This window comes from Etheostoma spectabile, chromosome 5, assembly GCF_008692095.1.
Source record: "Etheostoma spectabile isolate EspeVRDwgs_2016 chromosome 5, UIUC_Espe_1.0, whole genome shotgun sequence".
In the NCBI taxonomy this organism is placed as follows: domain Eukaryota; kingdom Metazoa; phylum Chordata; class Actinopteri; order Perciformes; family Percidae; genus Etheostoma; species Etheostoma spectabile.
In genome coordinates this window covers 528520-551042 of record NC_045737.1, presented here as the reverse complement: position 1 = coordinate 551042, position 22523 = coordinate 528520, and the positions used below count along the sequence as shown (strand labels likewise).

General features: G+C 44.6%; 1 protein-coding gene across 1 annotated transcript in view; it reads left to right on the top strand.

The window, feature by feature from the left end:
* LOC116688976 (eIF-2-alpha kinase activator GCN1) overlaps positions 1-22523 on the top strand; it is a 42516-nt gene that overhangs the window by 4099 nt on the left and 15894 nt on the right. The window contains exons 4-39 of the mRNA XM_032515221.1: positions 3168-3299; positions 3569-3677; positions 3902-4000; positions 7865-7999; positions 8259-8436; positions 8540-8614; positions 8780-8908; positions 8996-9046; positions 9132-9230; positions 9420-9593; positions 10078-10230; positions 10327-10419; positions 10519-10594; positions 12027-12186; positions 12307-12496; positions 12659-12783; positions 13010-13188; positions 13307-13400; positions 13480-13593; positions 14179-14377; positions 14474-14623; positions 15388-15569; positions 15894-15974; positions 16190-16333; positions 17764-17888; positions 18121-18310; positions 18415-18485; positions 18924-19089; positions 19197-19391; positions 19597-19843; positions 20042-20163; positions 20466-20580; positions 20735-20914; positions 21841-22061; positions 22190-22258; positions 22344-22482. Coding sequence (XP_032371112.1) covers positions 3168-3299; positions 3569-3677; positions 3902-4000; positions 7865-7999; positions 8259-8436; positions 8540-8614; positions 8780-8908; positions 8996-9046; positions 9132-9230; positions 9420-9593; positions 10078-10230; positions 10327-10419; positions 10519-10594; positions 12027-12186; positions 12307-12496; positions 12659-12783; positions 13010-13188; positions 13307-13400; positions 13480-13593; positions 14179-14377; positions 14474-14623; positions 15388-15569; positions 15894-15974; positions 16190-16333; positions 17764-17888; positions 18121-18310; positions 18415-18485; positions 18924-19089; positions 19197-19391; positions 19597-19843; positions 20042-20163; positions 20466-20580; positions 20735-20914; positions 21841-22061; positions 22190-22258; positions 22344-22482 — 4961 coding nt within the window. The remainder of the gene's footprint in view (positions 1-3167; positions 3300-3568; positions 3678-3901; positions 4001-7864; positions 8000-8258; positions 8437-8539; positions 8615-8779; positions 8909-8995; positions 9047-9131; positions 9231-9419; positions 9594-10077; positions 10231-10326; positions 10420-10518; positions 10595-12026; positions 12187-12306; positions 12497-12658; positions 12784-13009; positions 13189-13306; positions 13401-13479; positions 13594-14178; positions 14378-14473; positions 14624-15387; positions 15570-15893; positions 15975-16189; positions 16334-17763; positions 17889-18120; positions 18311-18414; positions 18486-18923; positions 19090-19196; positions 19392-19596; positions 19844-20041; positions 20164-20465; positions 20581-20734; positions 20915-21840; positions 22062-22189; positions 22259-22343; positions 22483-22523) is intronic.

Sequence of the window (22523 nt, the reverse complement as noted above, 5' to 3'; positions counted from 1 at the left end):
ACGTTGTTGACCTCAACTGAGGAGGTAATAGGGCGGTGGAAGGAGCACTTTGAGGAACTCCTAAATCCAGCTGACACGCCCTCTTTGGTGGAGGCAGAGCTGGAGGATGATGGGGGATTGTTGTCAATTTCCCTGGTGGAAGTCGCTGAGGTAGTCAAACAACTCCACAGTGGCAAAGCCCCAGGGATTGATGAGATCCGTCCAGAAATGCTGAAGGCTCTGGGTGTGGAGGGGCTGTCTTGGTTGACACGCCTCTTCAACATTGCGTGGAAGTCTGGGACGGTGCCTAAGGAGTGGCAGACCGGGGTGGTGGTTCCCCTCTTCAAAAAGGGGGACCAGAGGGTGTGTGCCAATTACAGGGGTAATTGTGGGAGGTGCTGCGGGAATATGGGGTGAGGGGGTCCCTTCTTAGGGCCATCCAATCTCTGTATGACCAAAGCGAGAGCTGTGTCCGGGTTCTCGGCAGTAAGTTGGACTCGTTCCAGGTGAGGGTTGGCCTCCGCCAGGGCTGCGCTTTGTCACCAATCCTGTTTGTAATATTTATGGACAGGATATCGAGGCGTAGTCGGGGCGGGGAGGGGTTGCAGTTTGGTGGGCTTGGGATCTCATCGCTGCTTTTTGCGGATGATGTGGTCCTGATGGCATCATCGGTCTGTGACCTTCAGCACTCACTGGATCGGTTCGCAGCCGAGTGTGAAGCGGCTGGGATGAGGATCAGCACCTCTAAATCTGAGGCCATGGTTCTCAGCAGGAAACCGATGGAGTGCTTTCTTCGGGTGGGGAGTGAGTCCTTACCCCAAATGAAGGAGTTTAAGTACCTTGGGGTCTTGTTCGCGAGTGAGGGGACCATGGAGCGTGAGATTGGTCGGAGAATCGGAGCAGCCGGTGCGGTTTTACATTCCGTTTATCGCACCGTTGTGACGAAAAGAGAGCTGAGCCAGAAAGCAAAGCTCTCGATCTACCGGGCAATTTTCGTTCCTACCCTCACCTATGGTCATGAAGGCTGGGTCATGACCGAAAGAACGAGATCCAGGGTACAAGCGGCCGAAATGGGTTTCCTCAGGAGGGTGGCAGGCGTCTCCCTTAGAGATAGGGTGAAAAGCTCAGTCATCCGAGAGGAGCTCGGAGTAGAGCCGCTGCTCCTTCGCGTCGAAAGGAGCCAGTTGAGGTGGTTCGGGCATCTGGTAAGGATGCCTCCTGGGCGCCTCCCTAGGGAGGTGTTCCAGGCATGTCCAGCTGGGAGGAGGCCTCGGGGAAGACCCAGGACTAGGTGGAGAGATTATATCTCCAACCTGGCCTGGGAACGCCTCGGGATCCCCCAGTCGGAGCTGGTTGATGTGGCTCGGGAAAGGGAAGTTTGGGGTCCCCTACTGGAGCTGCTGCCCCCGCGACCCGATACCGGATAAGCGGATGAAGATGGATGGATGGATGGAATAAAAAAAGGATTTTAAATACAGAAATGTCAGCCCTCTGAAAAGTATAATCATGCATATGTACTCAGTACTTTGTTTGTCCCCCTTTTGCTTGAATTACTGCCTCAATGCGGCGTGGCATGGATGGTATCAGCCTGTGGCACTGCTGAGGTGTTAGGGAAGACCAGGATGCTACAATAGCGGCCTTCAGCTCTTCTGCATTGTTCGGTCTCATCTCTCTCATCTTTCTCTTGGCAATGCCCCATAGATTCTCTATGGGGTTCAGGTCAGGAGAGTTTGCGGGCCAATCAAGCACAGTAATCTCATAGTCATTGAACCAGGTTTTGGTACTTTTGGCCGTGTGGGCAGGTGCCAAAAAATGAAGTCAGCATCTCCATAAAGCTTGTCTGCTGAAGGAAGCATAAAGTACTCTAAAATGTCCTGGTAGACGGCTGCGCTGACTTTGGACTTAATAAAGCACAGTGGACCAACACCAGCAGATGACATGGGTCCCCAAATCAACACAGACTGTGGAAACTTCACACTGGACTTCAAGCATCTTGGATTGTGTGCCTCTCCATTCTTCCTCCAGACTCTGGGACCTTGGTTTCCAAATGAGATGCAAAATTTACTCTCATCAGAAAAGAGGACTTCGGACCACTAAGAAACAGACCAGTTCTTTTTTTCTTTAGCCCAGGTAAGACGCTTCTGACGTTGTTTGTTGTTCAGGAGCGGCTTGACAAGAGGAATACGACATTTGAAGCCCATGTCCAGGACCCGTCTGTGTGACTCTTGATGCAGTAACTCCAGCCTCAGTCCACTCCTTGTGAAGCTCCCCCACACATTTGTATGGCCTTTTCCTGACAATCCTCTCCAGGCTACGGTCATCCCTGCTGCTTGTGCTCCTTTTTCTTCCACATTTTTCCTTCCATTTAACTTTCTATTAATGTGCTCTTTGAGAACATCCAACTTCCTTTGCAATTACCTTTTGAGGCTTTCCCTCCTTGTGGAGGGTGTCAATGATGGTTTTCTGCATAACTGTCAGGTCAGCAGTCTTCCCCATTAATGTGAATTCTACTGAACCAGACTGAGAGACCAATTAAAGGCTCAGGAACCCTTTGCAGGTGTTTCGGATTAATTAGCTGATTAGAGTGTGATACTTTGAGCCTCTAATACTGAACTATTGCACCATATGCTAATTTTCTGAGATTTTGAATTTGGGGTTTTCATAAGCTGTACGCCATAATCATCAAAATTATATCAAATAAAGGCTTGAAATATCTCACTTTGCATGTAATGAGTCTATATAATATATTATTTTCACCTTTCAAGTTGAATTACTGAAATGAATGAATGCTAATTTTTTGAGTTTCACCTGTAGAGGTTTACTCCTCAGTGCAGCGGGGAACTGTGAAATTTCCCCTTTAATGCTTTTCTTATTGAAGTTTTTGAATTCACCTTAAAATAAAAAATGTAGGGAGGGTCGAAGGTGCACGTGTCATTCAGAACACAAGACAAAATAAGTGTTTACTCTCAAAACTTAATGTGCAAAATATTCTCAATTACATTGTTTTTGTGACTTAAATCAAAATTGCAATCAAAATTAGATTAATTGCACAGGCCTAATTAGACCCAACATCGAGGTAGAATTTATTGCTGGGCTGTTGTAATTAGTTTAAGCTAAATGTATCTGTTTATAAACCAGGATCTGAGTGTATATCCTTTTGTGTTTACATGGCCGCGTGTGCTTCTCAGGGATGCCGCATCACGCAGAGAGGTCCTCTCTGTTATCGCCCAGCTGGCTGACAGTCAGCCTGACATCCTGGTGACCAGCCTCCTCCACTGCTTGCTGAACAGTGGAGTCATCAGCAAAAATGGAGAGCCCAGGTACTGCTCTGAACTTTATATTGCCATTTTTATCCATAAAGTTTGTAGTCGCAGCCCTAATTAATTCAAAGTGGTTTACAGAAGAGTTTCTGGGTTTGAGACATTAATACACCATGACAAGGTTTGCACTGTGTGAAGATTTGAGAAACCAGATGATCTAATAAAATCAGCACAAAATACACCAGTGTGTCTAGGAACCAATCTTTGGTTGCATATTATCCCGGTTGTCCTTTGTTGGTTGTCTTACGGTTGCCTTATTATATTTGCAGCAAAAGCACAGGCTCTGCTGCCTTTATCAGCTTGTCTTGGACCTGCCTTTTAGTCCCCCGTGTGTTTTCTGCCCCAGAGAAAAAACAAGGACCTATCTGGAAGAAAATGGTCAGTAAAAGAGTATATTTTTTTAAATTAACTGTATGAATGTGTCCTGTGATTCTATATATATATATAACTGTTATTACATATTCTATATAATAACAGTTTATATGCAGTGTTTGTTTTTTTTACACTGAGATGTTAAATTTTGTCATCCAAGTTACCCGCTGAATTGACCAATGTTTTATTTTGGATGTTGGTGTCAACTTGTGGTCTTTTCTCTCTTTTAGGTGGAGGTTCAGAGCCTACTCGTAGCTGAGGTGGTGGGCGGAGCCAAGACCACGGCTCAGAAAGCAAGCCTCAAGAATCTCAGTCACCTCTGGAAGGAAGTGAGTATGGAACACAGTGGCAATAAAAAGACACTCATTGATCTTGTTGGAGGGGATGATCTAACGTGGCAATCAGACTTTGCCAGAATTGCCATTTTTTTCACAGAGGTGTTTGTGGGGGGGGGGGGGGGGGGGTTGGTCAGGGGAAATCTGGAACGAGGGAGTAAGAAATCACATGTGCTTGTCAGTTATTTTCATCCCATCTGAAGCGCATGTCTTTTAAATTTTGTCATTTCCTCATCATAATAATAATATCACCAATTACCCACTGTTTAATTTAAGTCCAGTCTAAAGAGATACTTTTAGGATAGTTTTTATACAAAGAGTATCATGTACTGAAATGTTACTTAGTTTCATCAGCGCTGCACGAAGTGTAGGAGTAGTAATGATTTTTGCTATCCAGTAGTCCGCTCATCCAATGATGAATGAAGAATGAAAAAGTAAACATACACTCACCAGCCACTTTATTAGGTACACCTGTCCAACTGCTCGTTAACACTTAATTTCTAAGCAGCCAATCACATGGCGGCAACTCAGTGCATTTAGGCATGTAGACATGGTCAAGAGAATCTCCTGCAGTTCAAACCGAGCATCAGTATGGGGAAGAAAGGTGATTTGAGTGACTTTGAACGTGGCATGATTGTTGGTGCCAGAAGGGCTGGTATTTCAGTATTTCAGAAACTGCTAATCTACTGGGATTTTCACGCACAACCATCTCTAGGGTTTACAGAGAATGGTCCGAAAAGAAAAAACATCCGTGAGCGGCAGTTCTGTGGGGGAAATGCCTTGTTGATGCCAGAGGTCAGAGGAGAATGGCCAGACTGGTTCGAGCTGATAGAAGGGCAACAGTGACTCAAATAACCACCCGTTACAACCAAGTGGGCAGAAGAGCATCTCTGAACGCACAGTACGTCGAACTTTGAGGCAGATGGGCTACAGCAGCAGAAGACCACATCGGGTGCCACTCCTTTCAGCTAAGAACAGGAAACTGAGACTACAATTTGCACAAGCTCATCGAAATTGGACAATAGAAGATTGGAAAAACGTTGCCTGGTCTGATGAGTCTCGATTTTCTGCTGCGACAGTCGGATGGTAGGGTCAGAATTTGGCGTCTACAACATGAAAGCATGGATCCATCCTGCCTTGTTTCAACGGTTTCAGGCTGGTGGTGGTGGTGGTGTCATGGTGTGGGGAATATTTTCTTGGCACTCTTTGGGCCCCTTGGTACCAATTGAGCATTGTTGCAACGCCACAGCCTACCTGAGTATTGTTGCTGACCATGTCCATCCTTTATGACCATAATGTACCCAACTTCGATGGCTACTTTCAGCAGGATAATGCGCCATGTCATAAAGCTGGAATCATCACAGACTGGTTTCCTTGAACATGACAATGAGTTCGCTGTACTCAAATGGCCTCCACAGTCACCAGATCTCAATCCAATAGAGCTCTTTGGTATGTGGTGGAACGGGAGATTTGCATCATGGATGTGCAGCCGACAAATCTGCGGCAACTGTGTGATGCCATCATGTCATATGGACCAAACTCCCTGAGGAATGCTTCCAGCACCTGTTGAATCTATGCCACGAAGAATTGAGGCAGTTCTGAAGGCAAAGGGGTCCAACCCGTTACTAGCACTGGGTACTAATAAGTGGCCGGTGAGTTGTACCTTTTACAGAACAAGACCCCTCAAGCTGATAAAACTGACTGGTGTCATGTTCCAGGTGGCCCTGACTTTGCTGGCCTACCTTTTTTTTTGCAGCTGAAATGAATTCATGTGTACAGTACCTTGCGAAAGTATCGGCCCCTTGAACCTTTCAACCTTTTGACACATTTCAGGCTTCAAACAAAGATATAAAAAAAATATTTTTTTGTGAAGAATCAACAAGTGGGACACCAATGGTGAAGTGGAACAAAATCTATTGGATAATTTTGAACTTTTTTAGCAAATAAAAACTGAAAGTGGTGCGTGCAAAATGATTGGGCCCCTTGCGTTAATCTTTGTAGAGCCACCTTTTGCTGCGATTACAGCTGCAAGTCGCTTGGGGTATGTCTCTATCAGTTTTGCACATGAGAGACTGAAATTCTTGCCCATTCTCCTTGCAAAACAGCTGGAGCTCAGTGAGGTTGGATGGAGAGCGTTTGTGAACAGCGTTTTCAGTTCTTTCCACAGATTCTCGATTGGATTCAGGTCTGACTTTGACTTGGCCATTCTAAACACCTGGATACGTTTATTTGTGAACCATTCCTTTGTAGATTTTGCTGTATGTTTGGGATCATCGTCTTGTTGGAAGATAAATCTCTGTCCCAGTTTCGGGTCTTTTGCAGACTCCAACGGGTTTTTCATCCAGAATGGTCCTGTATTTGGCGCATCCATCTTCCCCTCAATTTGAAACCATTTTCCCCTGTCCCTGCTGAAGAAAAGCAGCCCAAACCATGATGTTTGCCACCACATGTTTGACAGTGGGGATGGGGGTGTTGAGGGTGATGAGCTGTGTTGCTTTTACGCCAAACATATCGTTTTGCATTGTGGCCAAAAAGTTCGATTTGGTTTCATCTGACCAGAGCACCTTCTTCCACATGTTTGGTGTGTCTCCCAGGTGGCTTGTGGCAAACTTTAGACGAGACTTTTTGGATATCTTTGAGAAATGGCTTTCTTCTTGCCACTCTTCCATGAAGACCAATTTGTGCAGTGTACGACTGATTGTTGTCCTATGACAGACTCTCCCACTCAGCTGGAGTTCTCTGCAGTTCATCCAGAGTGATCATGGCCTCTTGCTGCATCTCTGATCAGTCTCTCCTTGTCTGAGCTGAAGTTTACAGGGACCAGGTCTTTGTAGATTTTCAGTGGTCTGATACTCCTTCCATTTCAAAATGATCGCTTGCCCAGTGCTCCTTGGATGTTTAAAGCTTGGGAAATCTTTTGTATCCAACCGGCTTTAAACTTCTCCACAACAGTATTACGGACCTGCCTGGTGTGTTCCTTGGTCTCATGATGCTCTCTGCGCTTTCAACAGAACCCTGAGACTATCACAGAGCAGGTGCATTTATACAGAGACTTGATCACACACAGGTAGATTCTATTTATCCCATCAGTCATTTAGGACAACATTGGATCATTCAGAGATCCTCGCTGAACTTCTGGGGTGAGTTTGCTGCACTGAAAGTAAAGGGGCCGAGTAATTTTGCACGCACCACTTTTCGTTTTTTATTTGCTAAAAAAGTTTAAAAATATCCATAGATTTCGTTCCACTTCAAAATTGTGTCCCACTTGTTGGTGATTCTTTATAAAAAATAAAATGTTTATATCTTTATGTTTGAAGCCTGAAATGTGTCAAAAGGTTGAAAAGTTCAAGGGGGCCGAATACTTCGCAAGGCTATTGGGTACATATTTTTAACAGTGTTTCAGATAGCTGGTCCTAGCATAATCCACATTCAGAGAGAGATATTTAAGTAGTTTGAGAATACCTCTGTTGAGAAACAAATTACAGGTAAATAATATAAATCATAAAATAATAAAAAAAAATGAATAAATAAATTACCAGATGCTAAAGTTCTGCCTGGACCGACAACTTTTATTAGGAAAGAGGAGGGGAAGTGTTTTAATACCCATGGCCCCCTGTAGTATTGATCCTATCTGGACAGGGCTTTGGACTTTGGTTCCTAAAATACTGGGCTTGATAAGGAACTGTTAGTGCTGTGAGCCTGTAAAATCCAATGAGACGTGTGATAATGGATCATACAACCTAAACATGACCTGTTTCAAACATCTAGAACCAGTCATGGCTCCTACTCTGTGAGCTGAGAACAGTTGGCATACACACAGGAATGCTGGATAGGTTTGACACGGTTTGTCTTTAACAGAACCCCGGACTGGTCAATGAATACATCAGCACACTGTTGAGTCTGGACCAGAGCCCCACCACTCTGGCCATGCTGGGGGGGTGTTTAGACTTCTGCACTGCTCAGAAAGACAAAGCTACAATAGAGAAGCACAAGGTAAGTTCTTCAGTTCTCATTATTAGTTTGATGGTGTTGATTTCTACAGTTCTAAAGCAGGGTTTTGCTTTTGCGGGGGTTCTACCCCGAGCTTTTGTTGTCTCATTTTAACGCAGGACCATTAATTGGTCTTAACATCATTAACCAATTTTGCTCTGATACTTTGCATTCATATTTTTTCAGAGACATCCCAGATATGTATATTTGGGGATGCAGCATGTCACCTTGTGTCTACTGTTTTTTTCCCTCCCCCCCCCAGAGTGCCCTATTGGACTTGTACATTAAATCAGTCCTTATGAGCAAGACAAAACCACACCAGCACATTTTGGACAAAAGTGGCTCCTTCCTGCGTCACGTGTCCCACTCTGAGTTCAAGGAGCTGCTACTCCCTGCACTGCAGAAGACAATGCTCCGAAGTCCAGAGAACGCTATGCAGAGTGAGTTGCTTTGAGTTTCTGATGATTGCGTAAAATACTTACCTGCTTGGTGCTCAGGCAGCTCTCATACAGTGGATAAAAACATTTTCTGGTCTCTCTCCAGCCGTTTCCTGCCTGCTGTTGGCTGTAACTCTCGACCTCAGTCAGTACGCCATGGATATTGGAAAGGCCATCGCAAGTAAGGCCTAATGGATGCTCAATTGATTTAGCTTTGTATGCATCTAATGGAACATATTTTTAAAGCATACACTCTGCTGTCATGACATAATTCTTCGCAGGAGAAAGACTGACTATTCAATTTAGCATAATGTGTATTTAATCACTGGTACTGTGTGTGTTTCAGGCCAGCTGAAAGCTAATAATGCCCAGCTGATGGAGCAGGCGGTCCAGGCCATGCAGAACCTGGCACAGCAGTGCAGTGACCCCTCTGCTGTGCAGGACATCGTCACTCACCTCTTCAAGATCCTCGGAGGTTACTAGTTAATTACCTATTAGACTGAAATATTGTCTTCAACATATTTGGTTTTGCCCACCTGAATCATAATTCTTGTGGTTGCAGGGTCTGAGGGAAAGCTCACAGTTGTTGCCCAAAAGATGAGTGTGTTGTCAGGTAAGAGGCCATGCCAACACTTAAAATTATTAGCTGTCCATAAGTAAACATTTTTTCAACCTGACAAATGTTGATCTTGTCCTAGGGATTGCCAGCTGCAGCCATCATGCCGCGTCAGGAACCTCTAGCCAGACTCTCAGCTCTGCAGTCACTGTGATGTTCATCCCTTATTTACAACAAGAAGGTATCTCTTCTCTGACTTTTCTTCCTTAACTTCCTGCCAGAATGCTAGACAGATTACCAACTTTATGTGAAAACCTTTAAGCACAAAAAGAGTACATATGTCTTAGGCCTGGAACATTTTCAACAGACCACGGTGTAGTGTTTCAGTCAAGTACTAACTTGTCTTGTTTATTTTTTTTATTTTATTTAGTTCACGAGGCTACCTTGGTGCATGCAGTGTCTGTGCTCTCCCAGTGGAGCAGTCGTCTCACAGTGGAAGTTCCCACCGCCTTGCTGGATTGGTTGAAAAAAGCTTTTACCCTCAAGACCTCCACCACTCTGGTTCGACATGCCTACCTTCAGGCCATGCTGGGGGCCTTCAAAGGTCAGTCAAACAAAGACCGCTATGCTATGAGGCGAATTGACGGATTAGGGCTGCTCAGATAATAGCATATTAATCAAGATCCCAATTTTGGCTTCCCACTTGATCGACAGCGATATTAACGTTATAAATGTTAATATCGCTGATATAAAAAAAAACTCTGTCGCATATTAAATCAAGGGCTTCCTAAACTAATAGCATGACTCTAAGATAATTGAGCCAGCGCCGCGGCAACAGTGGCAAAACGCACGGCTGTTCACTGTGTTTACCTTGATTGAATCGCCTGAAAATGACACCAGGCTGCAACGGTATATACAGGAGACTGGTTGGTTATACCTGGGTGGATGTAGAAAGAAATGCAACAGTAAATAACAGCATAACCCCTGGATTCCACTAGGTGCACCTAAGCCAAGTTCCACCTGCACCATAATTTGTTCTTTCCTCCGCTGTGCGTGATCTTGTACTATCACCTTTCCCTGGTTTTTAGGTGACACTCTGGCCCAAGCCTCAGACCTCGTGCCCCTGCTCCTTCAAACAGTGGAGAAGGCTGCGGCACAAAACTCCCAGCATGCTCTGCTTTCTGAAGGTGTTGCAGCTTCTGTTCTTTTGAGTCGACTGGCACTGCTGGAGACGCAGATGGGTGAGCCTGGCATCTCAAAAATGACTTTTTCTCCCTTATAGAGAATTTTGGAGCATACAAGGATGGAAAATGATTAGGATTTTTTTGTCTCTACAGAGGCTAAGTTTTCCAGCTTTTGGAACCTGATCTTAGATGAGAAGAAGCCACTTTTCACCACAGAGAAGTTCCTCTCCCAGGTCAACGAGGAAAGTAAGGCAATTGTCAACATTTTTTACTAGCTTAAAAGGCTCATGGGTGTTTTAAAATATAAAGACATGAAATAATGGCATGTTTTTGTTCTGTCTTTAGCTCTTCTCACAGTGTTGTTGCTCTGTGAAAGGCTCCTCCTGGACCATCATCATAAGCTTAACACCAGCAAGTCCCAGTGAGTCTGTCCCTCTGTTAACATGTAGAGATTTTTTGAGCTTGAAAATGTCTTAGAGTCCTTATATACTTATATAAACCACACACATAGGCCGCAGGCAAAACAAATTGCCTGCATATTTTGTGTTTACCCAGAAAAAGTGTGTGTGTGTGTGTGTGTGTGTGTGTGTTGTGTGTGTGTGTGTGTGTGTGTGTGTGTGTGTGTGTGTGTGTGTGTGTGTGTGTGTGTGTGTGTATAGATATATATCTATAGATATGTATCTATAGATATAATTGTTTTTTATTAGGGCTGTAATGATACACCAAACCCATTATTCGTTTCATTTCACAATTTTTGACCCATGATTCAATACAAACCTTGATTCTTTCAAATGTTATTTGATTCAACACCAAAGAACAATATTAACTATGCACAATATTAACAAACCAAAGTAAAATAAATAAATAACCAAAGCTATAACAATTGTTTTCTTTGTAACAAAATACTGGAAACAAACTAAACTCTATTGTGGAGATGATTCAAGCATGTTGAAAATTCTTCTTCAATCAAGTTCTTTTACATTTACAAAGTAAATTAAATGGCTACTGCAGGGTCTGAAATTAACACTCGCCAAATGTGGGGACGGTTCAACACACCAACGCTTAAACAATGGCACACACAGCAGACACAAGCCACTACCTTCTGTTTACTGATAACTAGCGTTTAACTCAGGCTAATTAATTAGCTAGTTAGGTGCAATTTTTAACAGCCAGCCTTTCAAAAGAAAGTACAGAAAATGGAGTCTCAGTTTACCTGTCCGGGAAGCTCTGACGCACTTCGTGTCCATGGACAGATGTAGGCATGTTGGACACATGCAGCCACTTTCCTGAAACCGCTTGAGGGGCTGACACAAGTCCAACGGCCCGCAGCGTGCATCGTATGTCCGAGCCGGTCTCCACTGCTTCCTCCTGCAGGTTGTCAACTGTGTGTCTGCCTGGTATACTCTCGGACGGCCGATGTAACTCGCCGGTCCTAATCAATAAAGTTTCATGTGTCATGTAGCTTAAAATGCAACTTGCGATGTGACCTGGACAGGAAGGATAACTCTGGGATTCGGAAGGGGTGTGTGTTGTAAAATAACTCCTTGAAGTTTGGTCTCATAGACATCATTTATGCAAAGCTTCAACTTGATTTATGAAGAGCATAATGTGAACCGAACATCATGCTTTTTGTTTTTGAAATATTAAGAACTAGCTTATTTTTCTTTATCCATTCAACCACCGATTGCAGCTCTTGCGATACGGTGGTGTTTAACTCATGCTTTTTGTCCAAAAAGCAATATAATGTCCTTTCTTTGCTGGAACACGCAGAGCAAAAATACATTTGAATTGTCTGATGTACCTTGGTGCTTTAATAACTAGTTATTTTTTTCTTGCATGTAACTGTTGTGCAGGATGTATCATCATGCCACAGTTGCGGTTCTCCTGTCTCGGAGCTGGCGTGTGAGGAAGCGGGCCCAACAGACAATCAAGAAGCTGCTCTCCTCTCTTGGTGGATCCAGTCTTGCCCGTGGCCTCCTGGGAGAACTTCGCGTGGTCATCAACAAACACAAGGTAAAGACTGATTATTTATAAAAGTTGGTTTTGGCTCATAGAATCAGTCAACCGCTCAGCTTGACCAGTGTTTCTTTTTCTCAGCCTGATTGTTACTGACTGTGTAATGTAAACCATCAGGTTTTGCCCCAGGATGTCCTGGTATCAGAGTCAGGAGAGCTGACTGAGTTGGGTCGCGGCTACATTCCCCCTCGTTTCCTGCTGGATGCGCTGTGTGTTATTTGCTCCTCTGCCAGCCAATGGGGTGACACCACCGAAGCAGAGAATTTGGCCATGGAGATCCTCATAGTCACTCATCATCCATCCATAGGTATGAGAATGAGTTGCTCTCCAGAATGATTCTGCTGCTAACTTGTTAGCCATAGCCGGGTTAACACATGTTCTTGTAACTTAATAACACCAGAGTTTGTTTGGATGGTGTTTTTGTGGCATGTCCATTACAAGCCATCTCCTCTGTGTATATGTCTTTCAGTTGGAGCTCGCAGCGGCCTCTGGCCTTTTCTGCTCTTCTCCATGAACATTAAAGCAGAAGAATTTATAGAAAAGAATCTGGAGGCTATTCTGCCACATCTGCTGGAGGTCAATGCTGACAACCAGGTCTGAATATAATACACACGTCCTTATACTGCATTTACATGAGATTTTAGCGCACGAAACACTAAAGTGTACTTAACTGATTCCTGTGAAGAAACAAGGGTCGATTGAAGGATAGATAAACCATTAAAATGAAATGCAAAATATGTCGAAGTGCATTTCTCTTTGAATTTTGCTGATGCATTTTACATGGTACCAGGGTGTTTAGTGGTCATGTTGTTTTCCTCAGGCGGTGAAAAATGCAGTCGGTGCCCTCTCTGGCCTCTCGCCTAACAAGCTGTTACCACGGGTAATCAGTCATGTCAGCGAGGGACTGTCCCGACCTGCTCTACTTCAGGTCACCAGGGAGGAGTATGCCATCATGCAGACACCTGAGGGAGAACTGTATGACAACAGCATCATCCAGAGGTAACACACAGCCTCTCCTTCCAATGTGCGCTTCTTAACCCAACAGCAGTCGCCAGAACCTTGTGTTGTCTATTTGACATTTATTTACTCCTGTCCTCCTCCTCTACACTTGCCGCAGTGCCCAGAAGGAAAACACCAAGAAGGCCAACATTAAGAGAGAGAACAAGGCCTACTCCTACAAGGAACAGATCATTGAACTGGAGTTACAGGAGGTAAAGCGCACTTACCATCATTTGTTCTTTTGCTGTGTTAATGTCTGGAACACATCTTCATTTCTCTTTGATCTTGCAGGAGCTTAAGAAGAAAAAGGGTATCAAAGAGGAATTGCAACTAACAAGCAAACAGAAGGAGATGATGCAAATCCAGCTGGAAAAAGAGGCCACTATTCGCAAGAGACTCCAAGGGGTATGAAACTTAATGCCGATCTTACACCAAGCGACTTTTCAAGCAATTCCACTGTCGCAGAAAAAGTTCCAATATTGGAATGAGATGCTGAGAGTCTTGCTAGAGTTGGGGTGTTTAGTGTAAGCTGATTATAAAACTCGGTCAGAGTCAAACTTTTTCCCGTCTTATCATTCTCACAAAATCAAGTGTGTTTGATATAATCTTAAATTTTAAGTCTTGGCAGCGAAGTTAAATCACGTGAACATTAACAACCGGCGGATGAATGCAGACCTCCGAGTACAGCTGCCATTCATCTGCATGTACTGCAGAACAGAAAATTGGCGAACTTCCCTTAAAGTAACCAGCTAGTAAAAAATGTTCAAAACAAATGTAGTTGTAGTTATGCAATGTGTGACCCTGCAAGATCCCCAGTCTTTACATGTTATGACGTTAGATGTGACCTGGTGTCCGACTGTAGTCTTTTCAAAGTCTGTTCAATGTCTTCTAGTGTATGGTAGACGTAAGTCGCCAAAATGATTTTTGACGCCGGATGTGTGACATTCTTAACTTCTCCATGTTGATCTGTGGTGCACTTGTTGTCCCCAGCTGGATGTGGAGTTGCAGGGCGTGGTGGGTCTGCTGGAAGCCACTCTGAAAGAGAGACCACCTCAGATCACCAGGGAACTCCCTGCTGTCCTCCAGGTCCTAATACCCCTGCTACAGTCCCCTCTGGCTGCTCCATCCATCCAGCAGGTCTTCTTGGACATCGTAGTGTGCCTCATGCCCAAACACTTTGAGTTTCTAGGTACATGGTCTGTCTTAGTATTGGTGTCTTAGTATATTGTATTGTTAGACACATTCTCGGCACCTTGACTCAGTGTCACTTTTCTTCCCCTTCTAGCCGTGCTTGTTGGACATGTGACTTTACGGTTGCTGAAGCCAGAGTGTGATCTGGATGTGGCCTGGGAACAGGAGGACCTGGAAACGGCAGCCCACCGCACCATACTGTTGCTGCACAACCACACTGTCCCACAGAGAGATGCCAAGAACGGTGGGGAGCCCAGTCATGCTCACTTGTGTTCTGAATCATGTGTTAGTTTCTTGCTAATAATGAAGTGTTTTATGTTCAGTCATGACAACAGCTATAGGAACTCAGTCTCTGTTTGAAATCTCACTTGATTGTCCTGTTTACCTATTTATTTACCTTTTTATTAATACTATTGAGGAAATATAAATAAAGGGTATTTTTCCAGATAATATCAAGCCAATATTTTAAATGGATGTTTAAGGCACTGATTCCCAAAGTGGGGGTCGGGACCCACAGGGGGGTCGCAAGCCAGAGAGGGGGGGTTGCAAGTTGATTTCCAGAAATAAAATAATTTTAAAATGATTAGAAATAGCACATGTTAGCCATGATTTTAACACAAGATAAAACTGTTGTGTTATTTTGTGTTGTCAATACGCTCGTGTTTGGAGACGTCTATAGTGCGTGTGCCGTCGCGCGCAATGTTTATATACGTTTATAATGGGGGGGGGGGGGGAGTCACTTGCACCGTTACTTTGGGGGTCGTGGGCTGAAAGTTTTGGGAACCCCTGGTTTAAGGTAAGGAGAAGGAAAGTTTAAAATAACCGACAACATGAGACTGAAAATGTTCTGAAGTTGACATTTTTTGCTATGCAAAAGAGTACATATGCAAACAAATTTTCATTTAAATGTACACCACAGTAGCCAGCAACTGAGATAGTAAATGTGACTGTGCTGTACTGTACTGACTGCTCTCTTGTTCCTTTGTATTGTTGTTTTTCTCTCGTTAGATGTGGCGCCACTGTCTGCCCCTGCTTTCTCCGTCTGCTTCCCTCTCCTCAACGCCATGCTCAGGGAGTTTTCAGGCAGCACCGAGGAGACCGAGAACATGATGACCAGAGCCTTGCAAGTCATCAGCGTACACTGCCAGCTTCGGGCCGCCACAGAAATGGATGACCTTGCTATAGATGAGGTAGAGACAGGCATCTCCATTGCATTTTCTTTTGTCTGTAACCTACACAGGAAAATTGTGGAAACAATTAAACATCAGTAAAGACAAGCTGAAATTACTGAATAACAAAAGACATTGTTGCCATGCAGCCGGTTTGTCTCAGAATGTATTTACTCGGCAGACATCTACAAAGCAATCTTCTGGGTTTGCACACATTGTTAAAAGCTAGTTGGCAGAGCCATTGACCTGTAACAATGAATGGACACCATATTGGAAAAGCTTTATATGACATAACTCCCTTTTATTTTGTAGATCTATGTATTAACTTGGGTTTTCTTGTCTCAGAACGGCCCAGAACTGCTACCACGTGTCAGCATGCTGCTGCTACTGACAAGAGTTATTGCCACAGCCACCCCGAGACTCCAGGTAAATAAGGGATTTTACAGACTGAGTTTAAATACATTTGAAATTCAACCATCGAGACTCACTCACTCACTCACTCACTCACTCACTCACTGTATTAGTTTGGTCAAGCTCTTTATTCTATTCCCCATTTCCATTCTTTTATAGCCACTTGGATGCCAGAATTGCTACCTAAAATTGGGATATGAGACTTTTCACACACACAAATTGTGTTTCAGGTGTTGGCGTCTCAGTGCCTGACAGCGCTGTGTGCCAGTGCTGGAGGAGGAGAGGGCTGCACTGTGGCAGAGCAGCCAGAAATAGACGTCCTGCTCAACGCCCTCCTTTCACCCTGCTTCTCTGTCCGGGATGCTGCCCTCAGGGTGAATCACAGTTAATTTCACATTTGTTGAAGCTGGCCTTTCCCTCAGTAGAGCAAACAGCTGTATTTTAGGCAGGAAAAATTGCAACCACAACGTCCTGCACACTAATGAAGACACATTTATTGTTTAAGACACATTTATGACAGGTCTAGCAGTACCTGTCAGTTTCCGTACTAGACCTATATCAGACAAAATTTACCGAAACATTGCTAATAAATGTATCCTTGCAACTTAGACAATTTCAATTTCAATTTTATTTATAGTGTCAATTCATAACAAGCATTATCTCAAGACATTTTACAGATAGACCACACTCCAGAATTTACAAGGACCCAACAGTTCTAGTAGTTTCCTCCAGAGCAAGCAACAGTGAAACAGTGGCGAGGAAAAACTTCCTTTTAGGCAGAAACCTTGGTCAGACCCAGGCTCTTGGTAGGCGGCGTCTGACGACCGGTTGGGATTAGAATGAAGGGTGGCAGTAACAGTCACAAAAAATAAATAAAAATAAAATAAATAGTAGTTTGGTTGTAGTAGTTCTTAGTAGCATAGCAGGGCACTGTGCAGCGTTACAAGGCACAGCAGGACCTAGCTGGGCATCGCAGAACGTAGCAGGATGTAACACTGCATCGCAGGACGCGTAGCGGGACCTTGGCGACAGCTGCTACCCTGATTTTTGGCGCCTCCGTGATCAAAGGAAACATGCTGGGGGGAAAAAGAACATAAGGACTCCGGGGAATGACGAGCTAATCCCCGCAGCTAGGTTAGTAACAAGCATTTCTGGGAGATGGATGCACACAAATGGAAAGATAGAAAGATAGATGAGAGAGGAACTCAGTGTGTCAAAGGAAGTCCCCCAGCAGTCTAAAACTATTACAACATAACTAAGAGAGACAGGGTAAAGAGAGGAGCCTGGCCATGCTAGAACTCTCCCTAACCGGATCCCATCCCTCTGTCTAGAGGAGATGGGTGTGAGAGAGAGAGAGAGAGAGAGAGAGAGGAGAGAGAGAGATCTATCCCTCCCTCTGTCTAGAGGAGATGGGGGGAGAGAGAGACCCATCCCTTAGTCTAGAGGAGATGGAGGGGAGAGAGAGAGAGAGACCCATCCCTCTGTCTAGAGGAGGTGGGGGGGAGACAGTGTGCAGAAGTTATGTTTGCAACTTTTGACCTACTCGTCCCACTTCTACACATCTGCCTTGTGAAGTGTTCTTCTGTTCTGAGGCAGGAAAAGGAAATTTGATGGGTTTGAGCCATTTTCTCCACAGATTTATGAGCTAAAAACACATTTTTGTTTATCCCAATAAAAATAGTTTCTAGACCAAGATGAAAGCATTGCTATACACATATTTAGTGTTAACCTTGGTTAAGTGACAAATTACACAGCTTGTATTTGTATTAGACATGCTATTAACACGTAATGTCTCTGTGCTCAGGGATTGTTGGAGATGGAGTTTGCCCTGTCCACAGACAGCACAGAGGCCAGCGGGCTGAGTTTGCTGCGCAGGCTTTGGGTTTGCAGGTTTGACGTTGAAGAGGAGGGCCGAACCTTGGCTGAAAAGTATGTGTCATGTGGTTTCTTGCTCCCTTTCTTTACTAGCTGACTGCCCATTCACACCTAAAACTCATAACACATTGCATAAGTGTCTTCATCTTTTCCAACAGCACGGTCCAATTTTACATTTTTTAAATATTTACCGTTCTGTTCTTGTTTAAAATGTCATTTAAAAATGTTTTATCCTGCAAAATTAGATTTTCACACCCTCATTTCTTGTCCTGTCCTCCCTCCTCAGACTGTGGGAATCTCTGGGTCTGGAGGTGGTCCCTGAGCTCTGCTCCCTGCTGATTGGAGATGTCACCCACCACGAGGAGGCTGTCCGTTCTGCCGCAGCCGAAGCTCTGTCAAGCGCCGTGTCCCTGTACAAAGACCAGTCTGCGACGGTGCTCGGCCAACTCACTGAACTCTACCACCAGAAACTTTATGTAAGACCCTGCCATGGCCAAACCACATTACTCAAATTGCTTTGGCTACTAGTAGATGAATTTAAGCTCGGAAACCAAAATGTTTTTATTTTTTATTTTTAAAGAGACCACCTCCTGTGCTGGATGCCCTGGGCAGAGTCATCTCTGAATCTCCTCCTGACCAATGGGAGGCCAGGTAAATATCAGGGTTTGTTTGCAAAGATTAAATATACAATGGTTTTTAACCTTTCTATCTTACTTTGAAAATCAGAGTTAATGCATCCTGAATTCACAATTAACTGCTTTGGCCTTCTATCAATCAGGGCAGAAACATGTGCATTAGGTCCAACAGGGAGACATAACATGCCAAAAATAGTAATGACAGAAAAAGGCAGGAAAGTGCTGATCAAAGATGCAGCCTTTGCTGCTGGCTCGCTATTTTTGCCTTTGTAATTTTGAGACCCGTTACATCCTACACCCAGCCCAGGGGGTTTGCTTCAAAATGTCTTGCTATAGTTAGCTATCAGACACTATTTATACAAAAAAAAAGCTTATCTTGTCATAACAGAGTACTAGAAACCATCAAATTTTTTCTTGTGCACTGAACCATTTTCTCTCACACACGTCTTGTCAGGGGTGGCATTGCTCTGGCTCTGAACAAGCTGTCGCAGTTCCTGGACGAATCTCAGGTCACCCCTCTCTTCCTCTTCTTTGTTCCTGATGCTCTGAACGACCGCCACACTGAGGTGCGGCGCTGCATGCTGGACGCTGCCCTGTCTGCTCTCAACACACACGGAAAGGTACTCACCCAACAGCTGTACATTTCACATGCATAAACATGCAGATACCTTCAAATGTGACCATTTATGTCTTGCACTGAACTATATGTACCTGCTTTGTGTAACAGGACAATGTGAGCTCCCTGCTGCCAGTGTTTGAGGAGTTTCTGAAGGACGCCCCTCAGGACGCCAACTATGACGCTGTCCGTCAGAGTGTGGTTATTCTCATGGGCTCCTTGGCCAAACATCTGGATAAAAATGACCCCAAGGTCAAACCCATCGTAGCCAAGCTCATCACTGCACTCTCTACACCTTCACAGCAGGTAAGCAGCTCTCATACTGATGCCAGAGACTTGCCGTCTGCTGAGCACTGCAAAGTGTAGATTCTTGCTCAATCAGGCACCTGTCTGTTCACATCAGAAAGGCTTCGGTTCCTCTCCACTCTATAGAATTTTACACACGTCCCACTTTGCTGAAGTCCATTACTCTTCATCCCATTATATCATGTGGTTTGTCATCCCTCATCAGGTCCAGGAGTCTGTGGCCGGCTGTTTGCCTCCTTTAGTCCCTGCCATCAAGGAGGACGCTGCAGGCATTGTAAGGAACCTGCTGCAGCTGCTGCTGGAGAGCGACAAGTACGCAGAGAGGAAGGGGGCAGCATATGGGCTGGCTGGCCTGGTCAAAGGTCTCGGGATTCTGGCACTCAAACAGCAGGACATCATGACAACGCTGACTGACGCCATCCAGGACAAGAAAAACTTCAGACGGAGGGAAGGTCAGTAAAGTTTCTGACCACTGAACTGTTTGGTTTTGTATTGATTAACACAAAGTGATGCAGATATTATGTATGTTGGACTGCTGTTCATTGTATGAACCACTTAATTAACAGAGGCCATCATCTGCTGGCACTCAAGAATACTTTTTTTCACAGAAAAATAAGAAACCCCTGACCAGACTGTTTGTCTCTGTCCAGGAGCGCTCTTTGCCTTTGAGATGCTGTGTAACATGTTGGGGAAGCTTTTTGAGCCGTATGTGGTCCATGTGCTGCCACACCTCTTGCTCTGCTTTGGAGACGGAAATCAGTATGTCAGAGAGGTGAGCACCATGTCCCAGAGCCGCCTTCTGGATTATATCTTACTTTTTGCTAAAATCTGTTTCTTACTTTTCCTAAATGTATCATCAAAATGTTGCTTGCTCTAAATTAAAAGAAGTCTTTAACTATCCAGTGTTTTTTTTTGTACCCACATTAGAACATAGTAAGGTTGGCGTAACACATGATCCATGAGACAGGCACTCATCTAGGAAACTTTAATAATTTTCGTCATAGAATTTGTGTGTGTAGAAATGTGTAGGATCCCTGTCTAAACTTTCAACCCCCTACCTCTCTTTTCCACCAGGCTGCAGATGACTGCGCCAAGGCTGTTATGAGGAACCTAAGCGCCCACGGGGTGAAGCTGGTTCTTCCCTCCCTGCTGGTGGCTCTAGAGGAGGAGTCCTGGAGAACTAAAGCAGGTTAGGAGCCCTTACATGCACAGAATTCCTAGGCATTACTGAAATGTCTTGAGATGATGGAAATATTTAAGCATCTCAGGACATTCACAATCAAGTTAGGTGTTTACTCAAACAGTAGCTTCTTGTAAATCACCGCTCCCCCTCTTTCCTCCAGGCTCTGTGGAGTTGCTCGGTGCCATGGCTTTCTGTGCGCCGAAGCAGCTGTCGTCCTGTCTGCCCAGCATTGTGCCCAAGCTGACTGAGGTGCTGACCGACTCCCATGTAAAGGTGCAGAAGGCCGGCCAACAGGCCCTCCGACAAATCGGCTCTGTCATCCGCAACCCCGAAATCCTGGGTAAGTGTCCCACAGTCATGGGGCAGAACTGCGACGACAGAGAAGGCTTATTGCCTATAAACTGTCTGAAAGTATCGACCCAATGGGGATTTTAAAAACATCTGAAATATGCAAATATGTGTGTGTGTGGGGGGGGAGGGGCTGTATGCCCATCTTTAATTATTGTCTGCTAAACAGTTGGCAGTGGCACTGAGCACTGAATTTAATTCCAGAGGTGTAGTTAATAAGGAATTCCACTGATTTTTGGGGAGGCAAGACGGAGGCTGGGGGTGTGGCCTTGACTAAATGCCACTTTCCTCGTTTGAAAGCCATGATGTCTCTCTCTCATGTGTTGGCCAAATTCTCTGGCTGGTTAAAGCAGAGAAAGGGGAGGTAACCATTCCCCTTATGACCTCATAGTAGGCAAGATTCCAGATTGGCACATCTGAGTCAGTATTGGTTGGATCTAAAGACTACAAACTTAAAAATGGAAAAAATCTGGTTGAGTTAGAAAGAAGTGAGTAAACCAGTAGCCTGATCCTCTACTCTGCTGGAGGCTACATTATCCACTGCAACCATAACACACTTGAATCTCTGACCAGACCATTGGTGGTCTAGTTGCATTGTGGTTAATGTAGAAGCTTGATTATGTCAAGGAAATAAGAATGCATGAATTTAAGAAGACGGTATCTGATAATGTTGCTTTTGGGTGTTAATCGTGGATTTAAGTTATTCAGGGGTTACATTCTTCGAAATGATCATATGTACAGTGTAAAGGAAAGCGGCACAAAATCCCAGCTTTATGCATCAATGCTACATTTTTGTTGAAGCTGTATCAAATACGTGTTGATTCACCTAATTGGGTTTAGAATTATTTGAACTGCCAATGTGAAATAACATAAATTAGTTTTTTGACGTTGTCAATCATGTCTTTATTCTTCTCTCAGCCATTACCCCTATCCTGCTGGACGCTCTCACTGAACCGTCCAGGAGGACCCAGACGTGCCTGCAGACGCTGCTGGACACCAAGTTTGTCCACTTCATCGACGCCCCCTCCCTGGCCCTCATCATGCCCATCGTCCAGAGAGCCTTCCAGGATCGCTCTACCGACACTCGCAAGATGGCCGCTCAGATCATTGGCAACATGTACTCCCTCACTGACCAGAAGGTACACAGCATTACTTAAATATTACACTGAACGAAAAACAAAACAAAATGTGTAAAAGTCCTTTTAAACCAGTGTATTCTGAAGACTTGTTTTTTATTTTGTGGCGTTATACGTGTCGTCGTTTATAGGATCTGTCACCCTACCTGCCCAGTGTTATTCCTGGACTGAAGGCCTCCCTGTTGGACCCGGTGCCTGAGGTGTGTTTAGTGATACAAACAGTACTACAGTAATATATGCTCTGTGTGTGGTTAAAGCTGTAACTGCTCTTCTACTTCTCCTCAGGTACGTACAGTCTCAGCCAAAGCCCTGGGTGCCATGGTGAAGGGGATGGGTGAGTCCTGCTTTGATGACCTGCTTCCGTGGCTCATGGAGACCCTGGCCTCTGAACAAAGCTCTGTAGATCGCTCTGGAGCTGCACAAGGTTGGTTCTTCTCACCCCCTGTCACTGTGTTGGTTCTCATT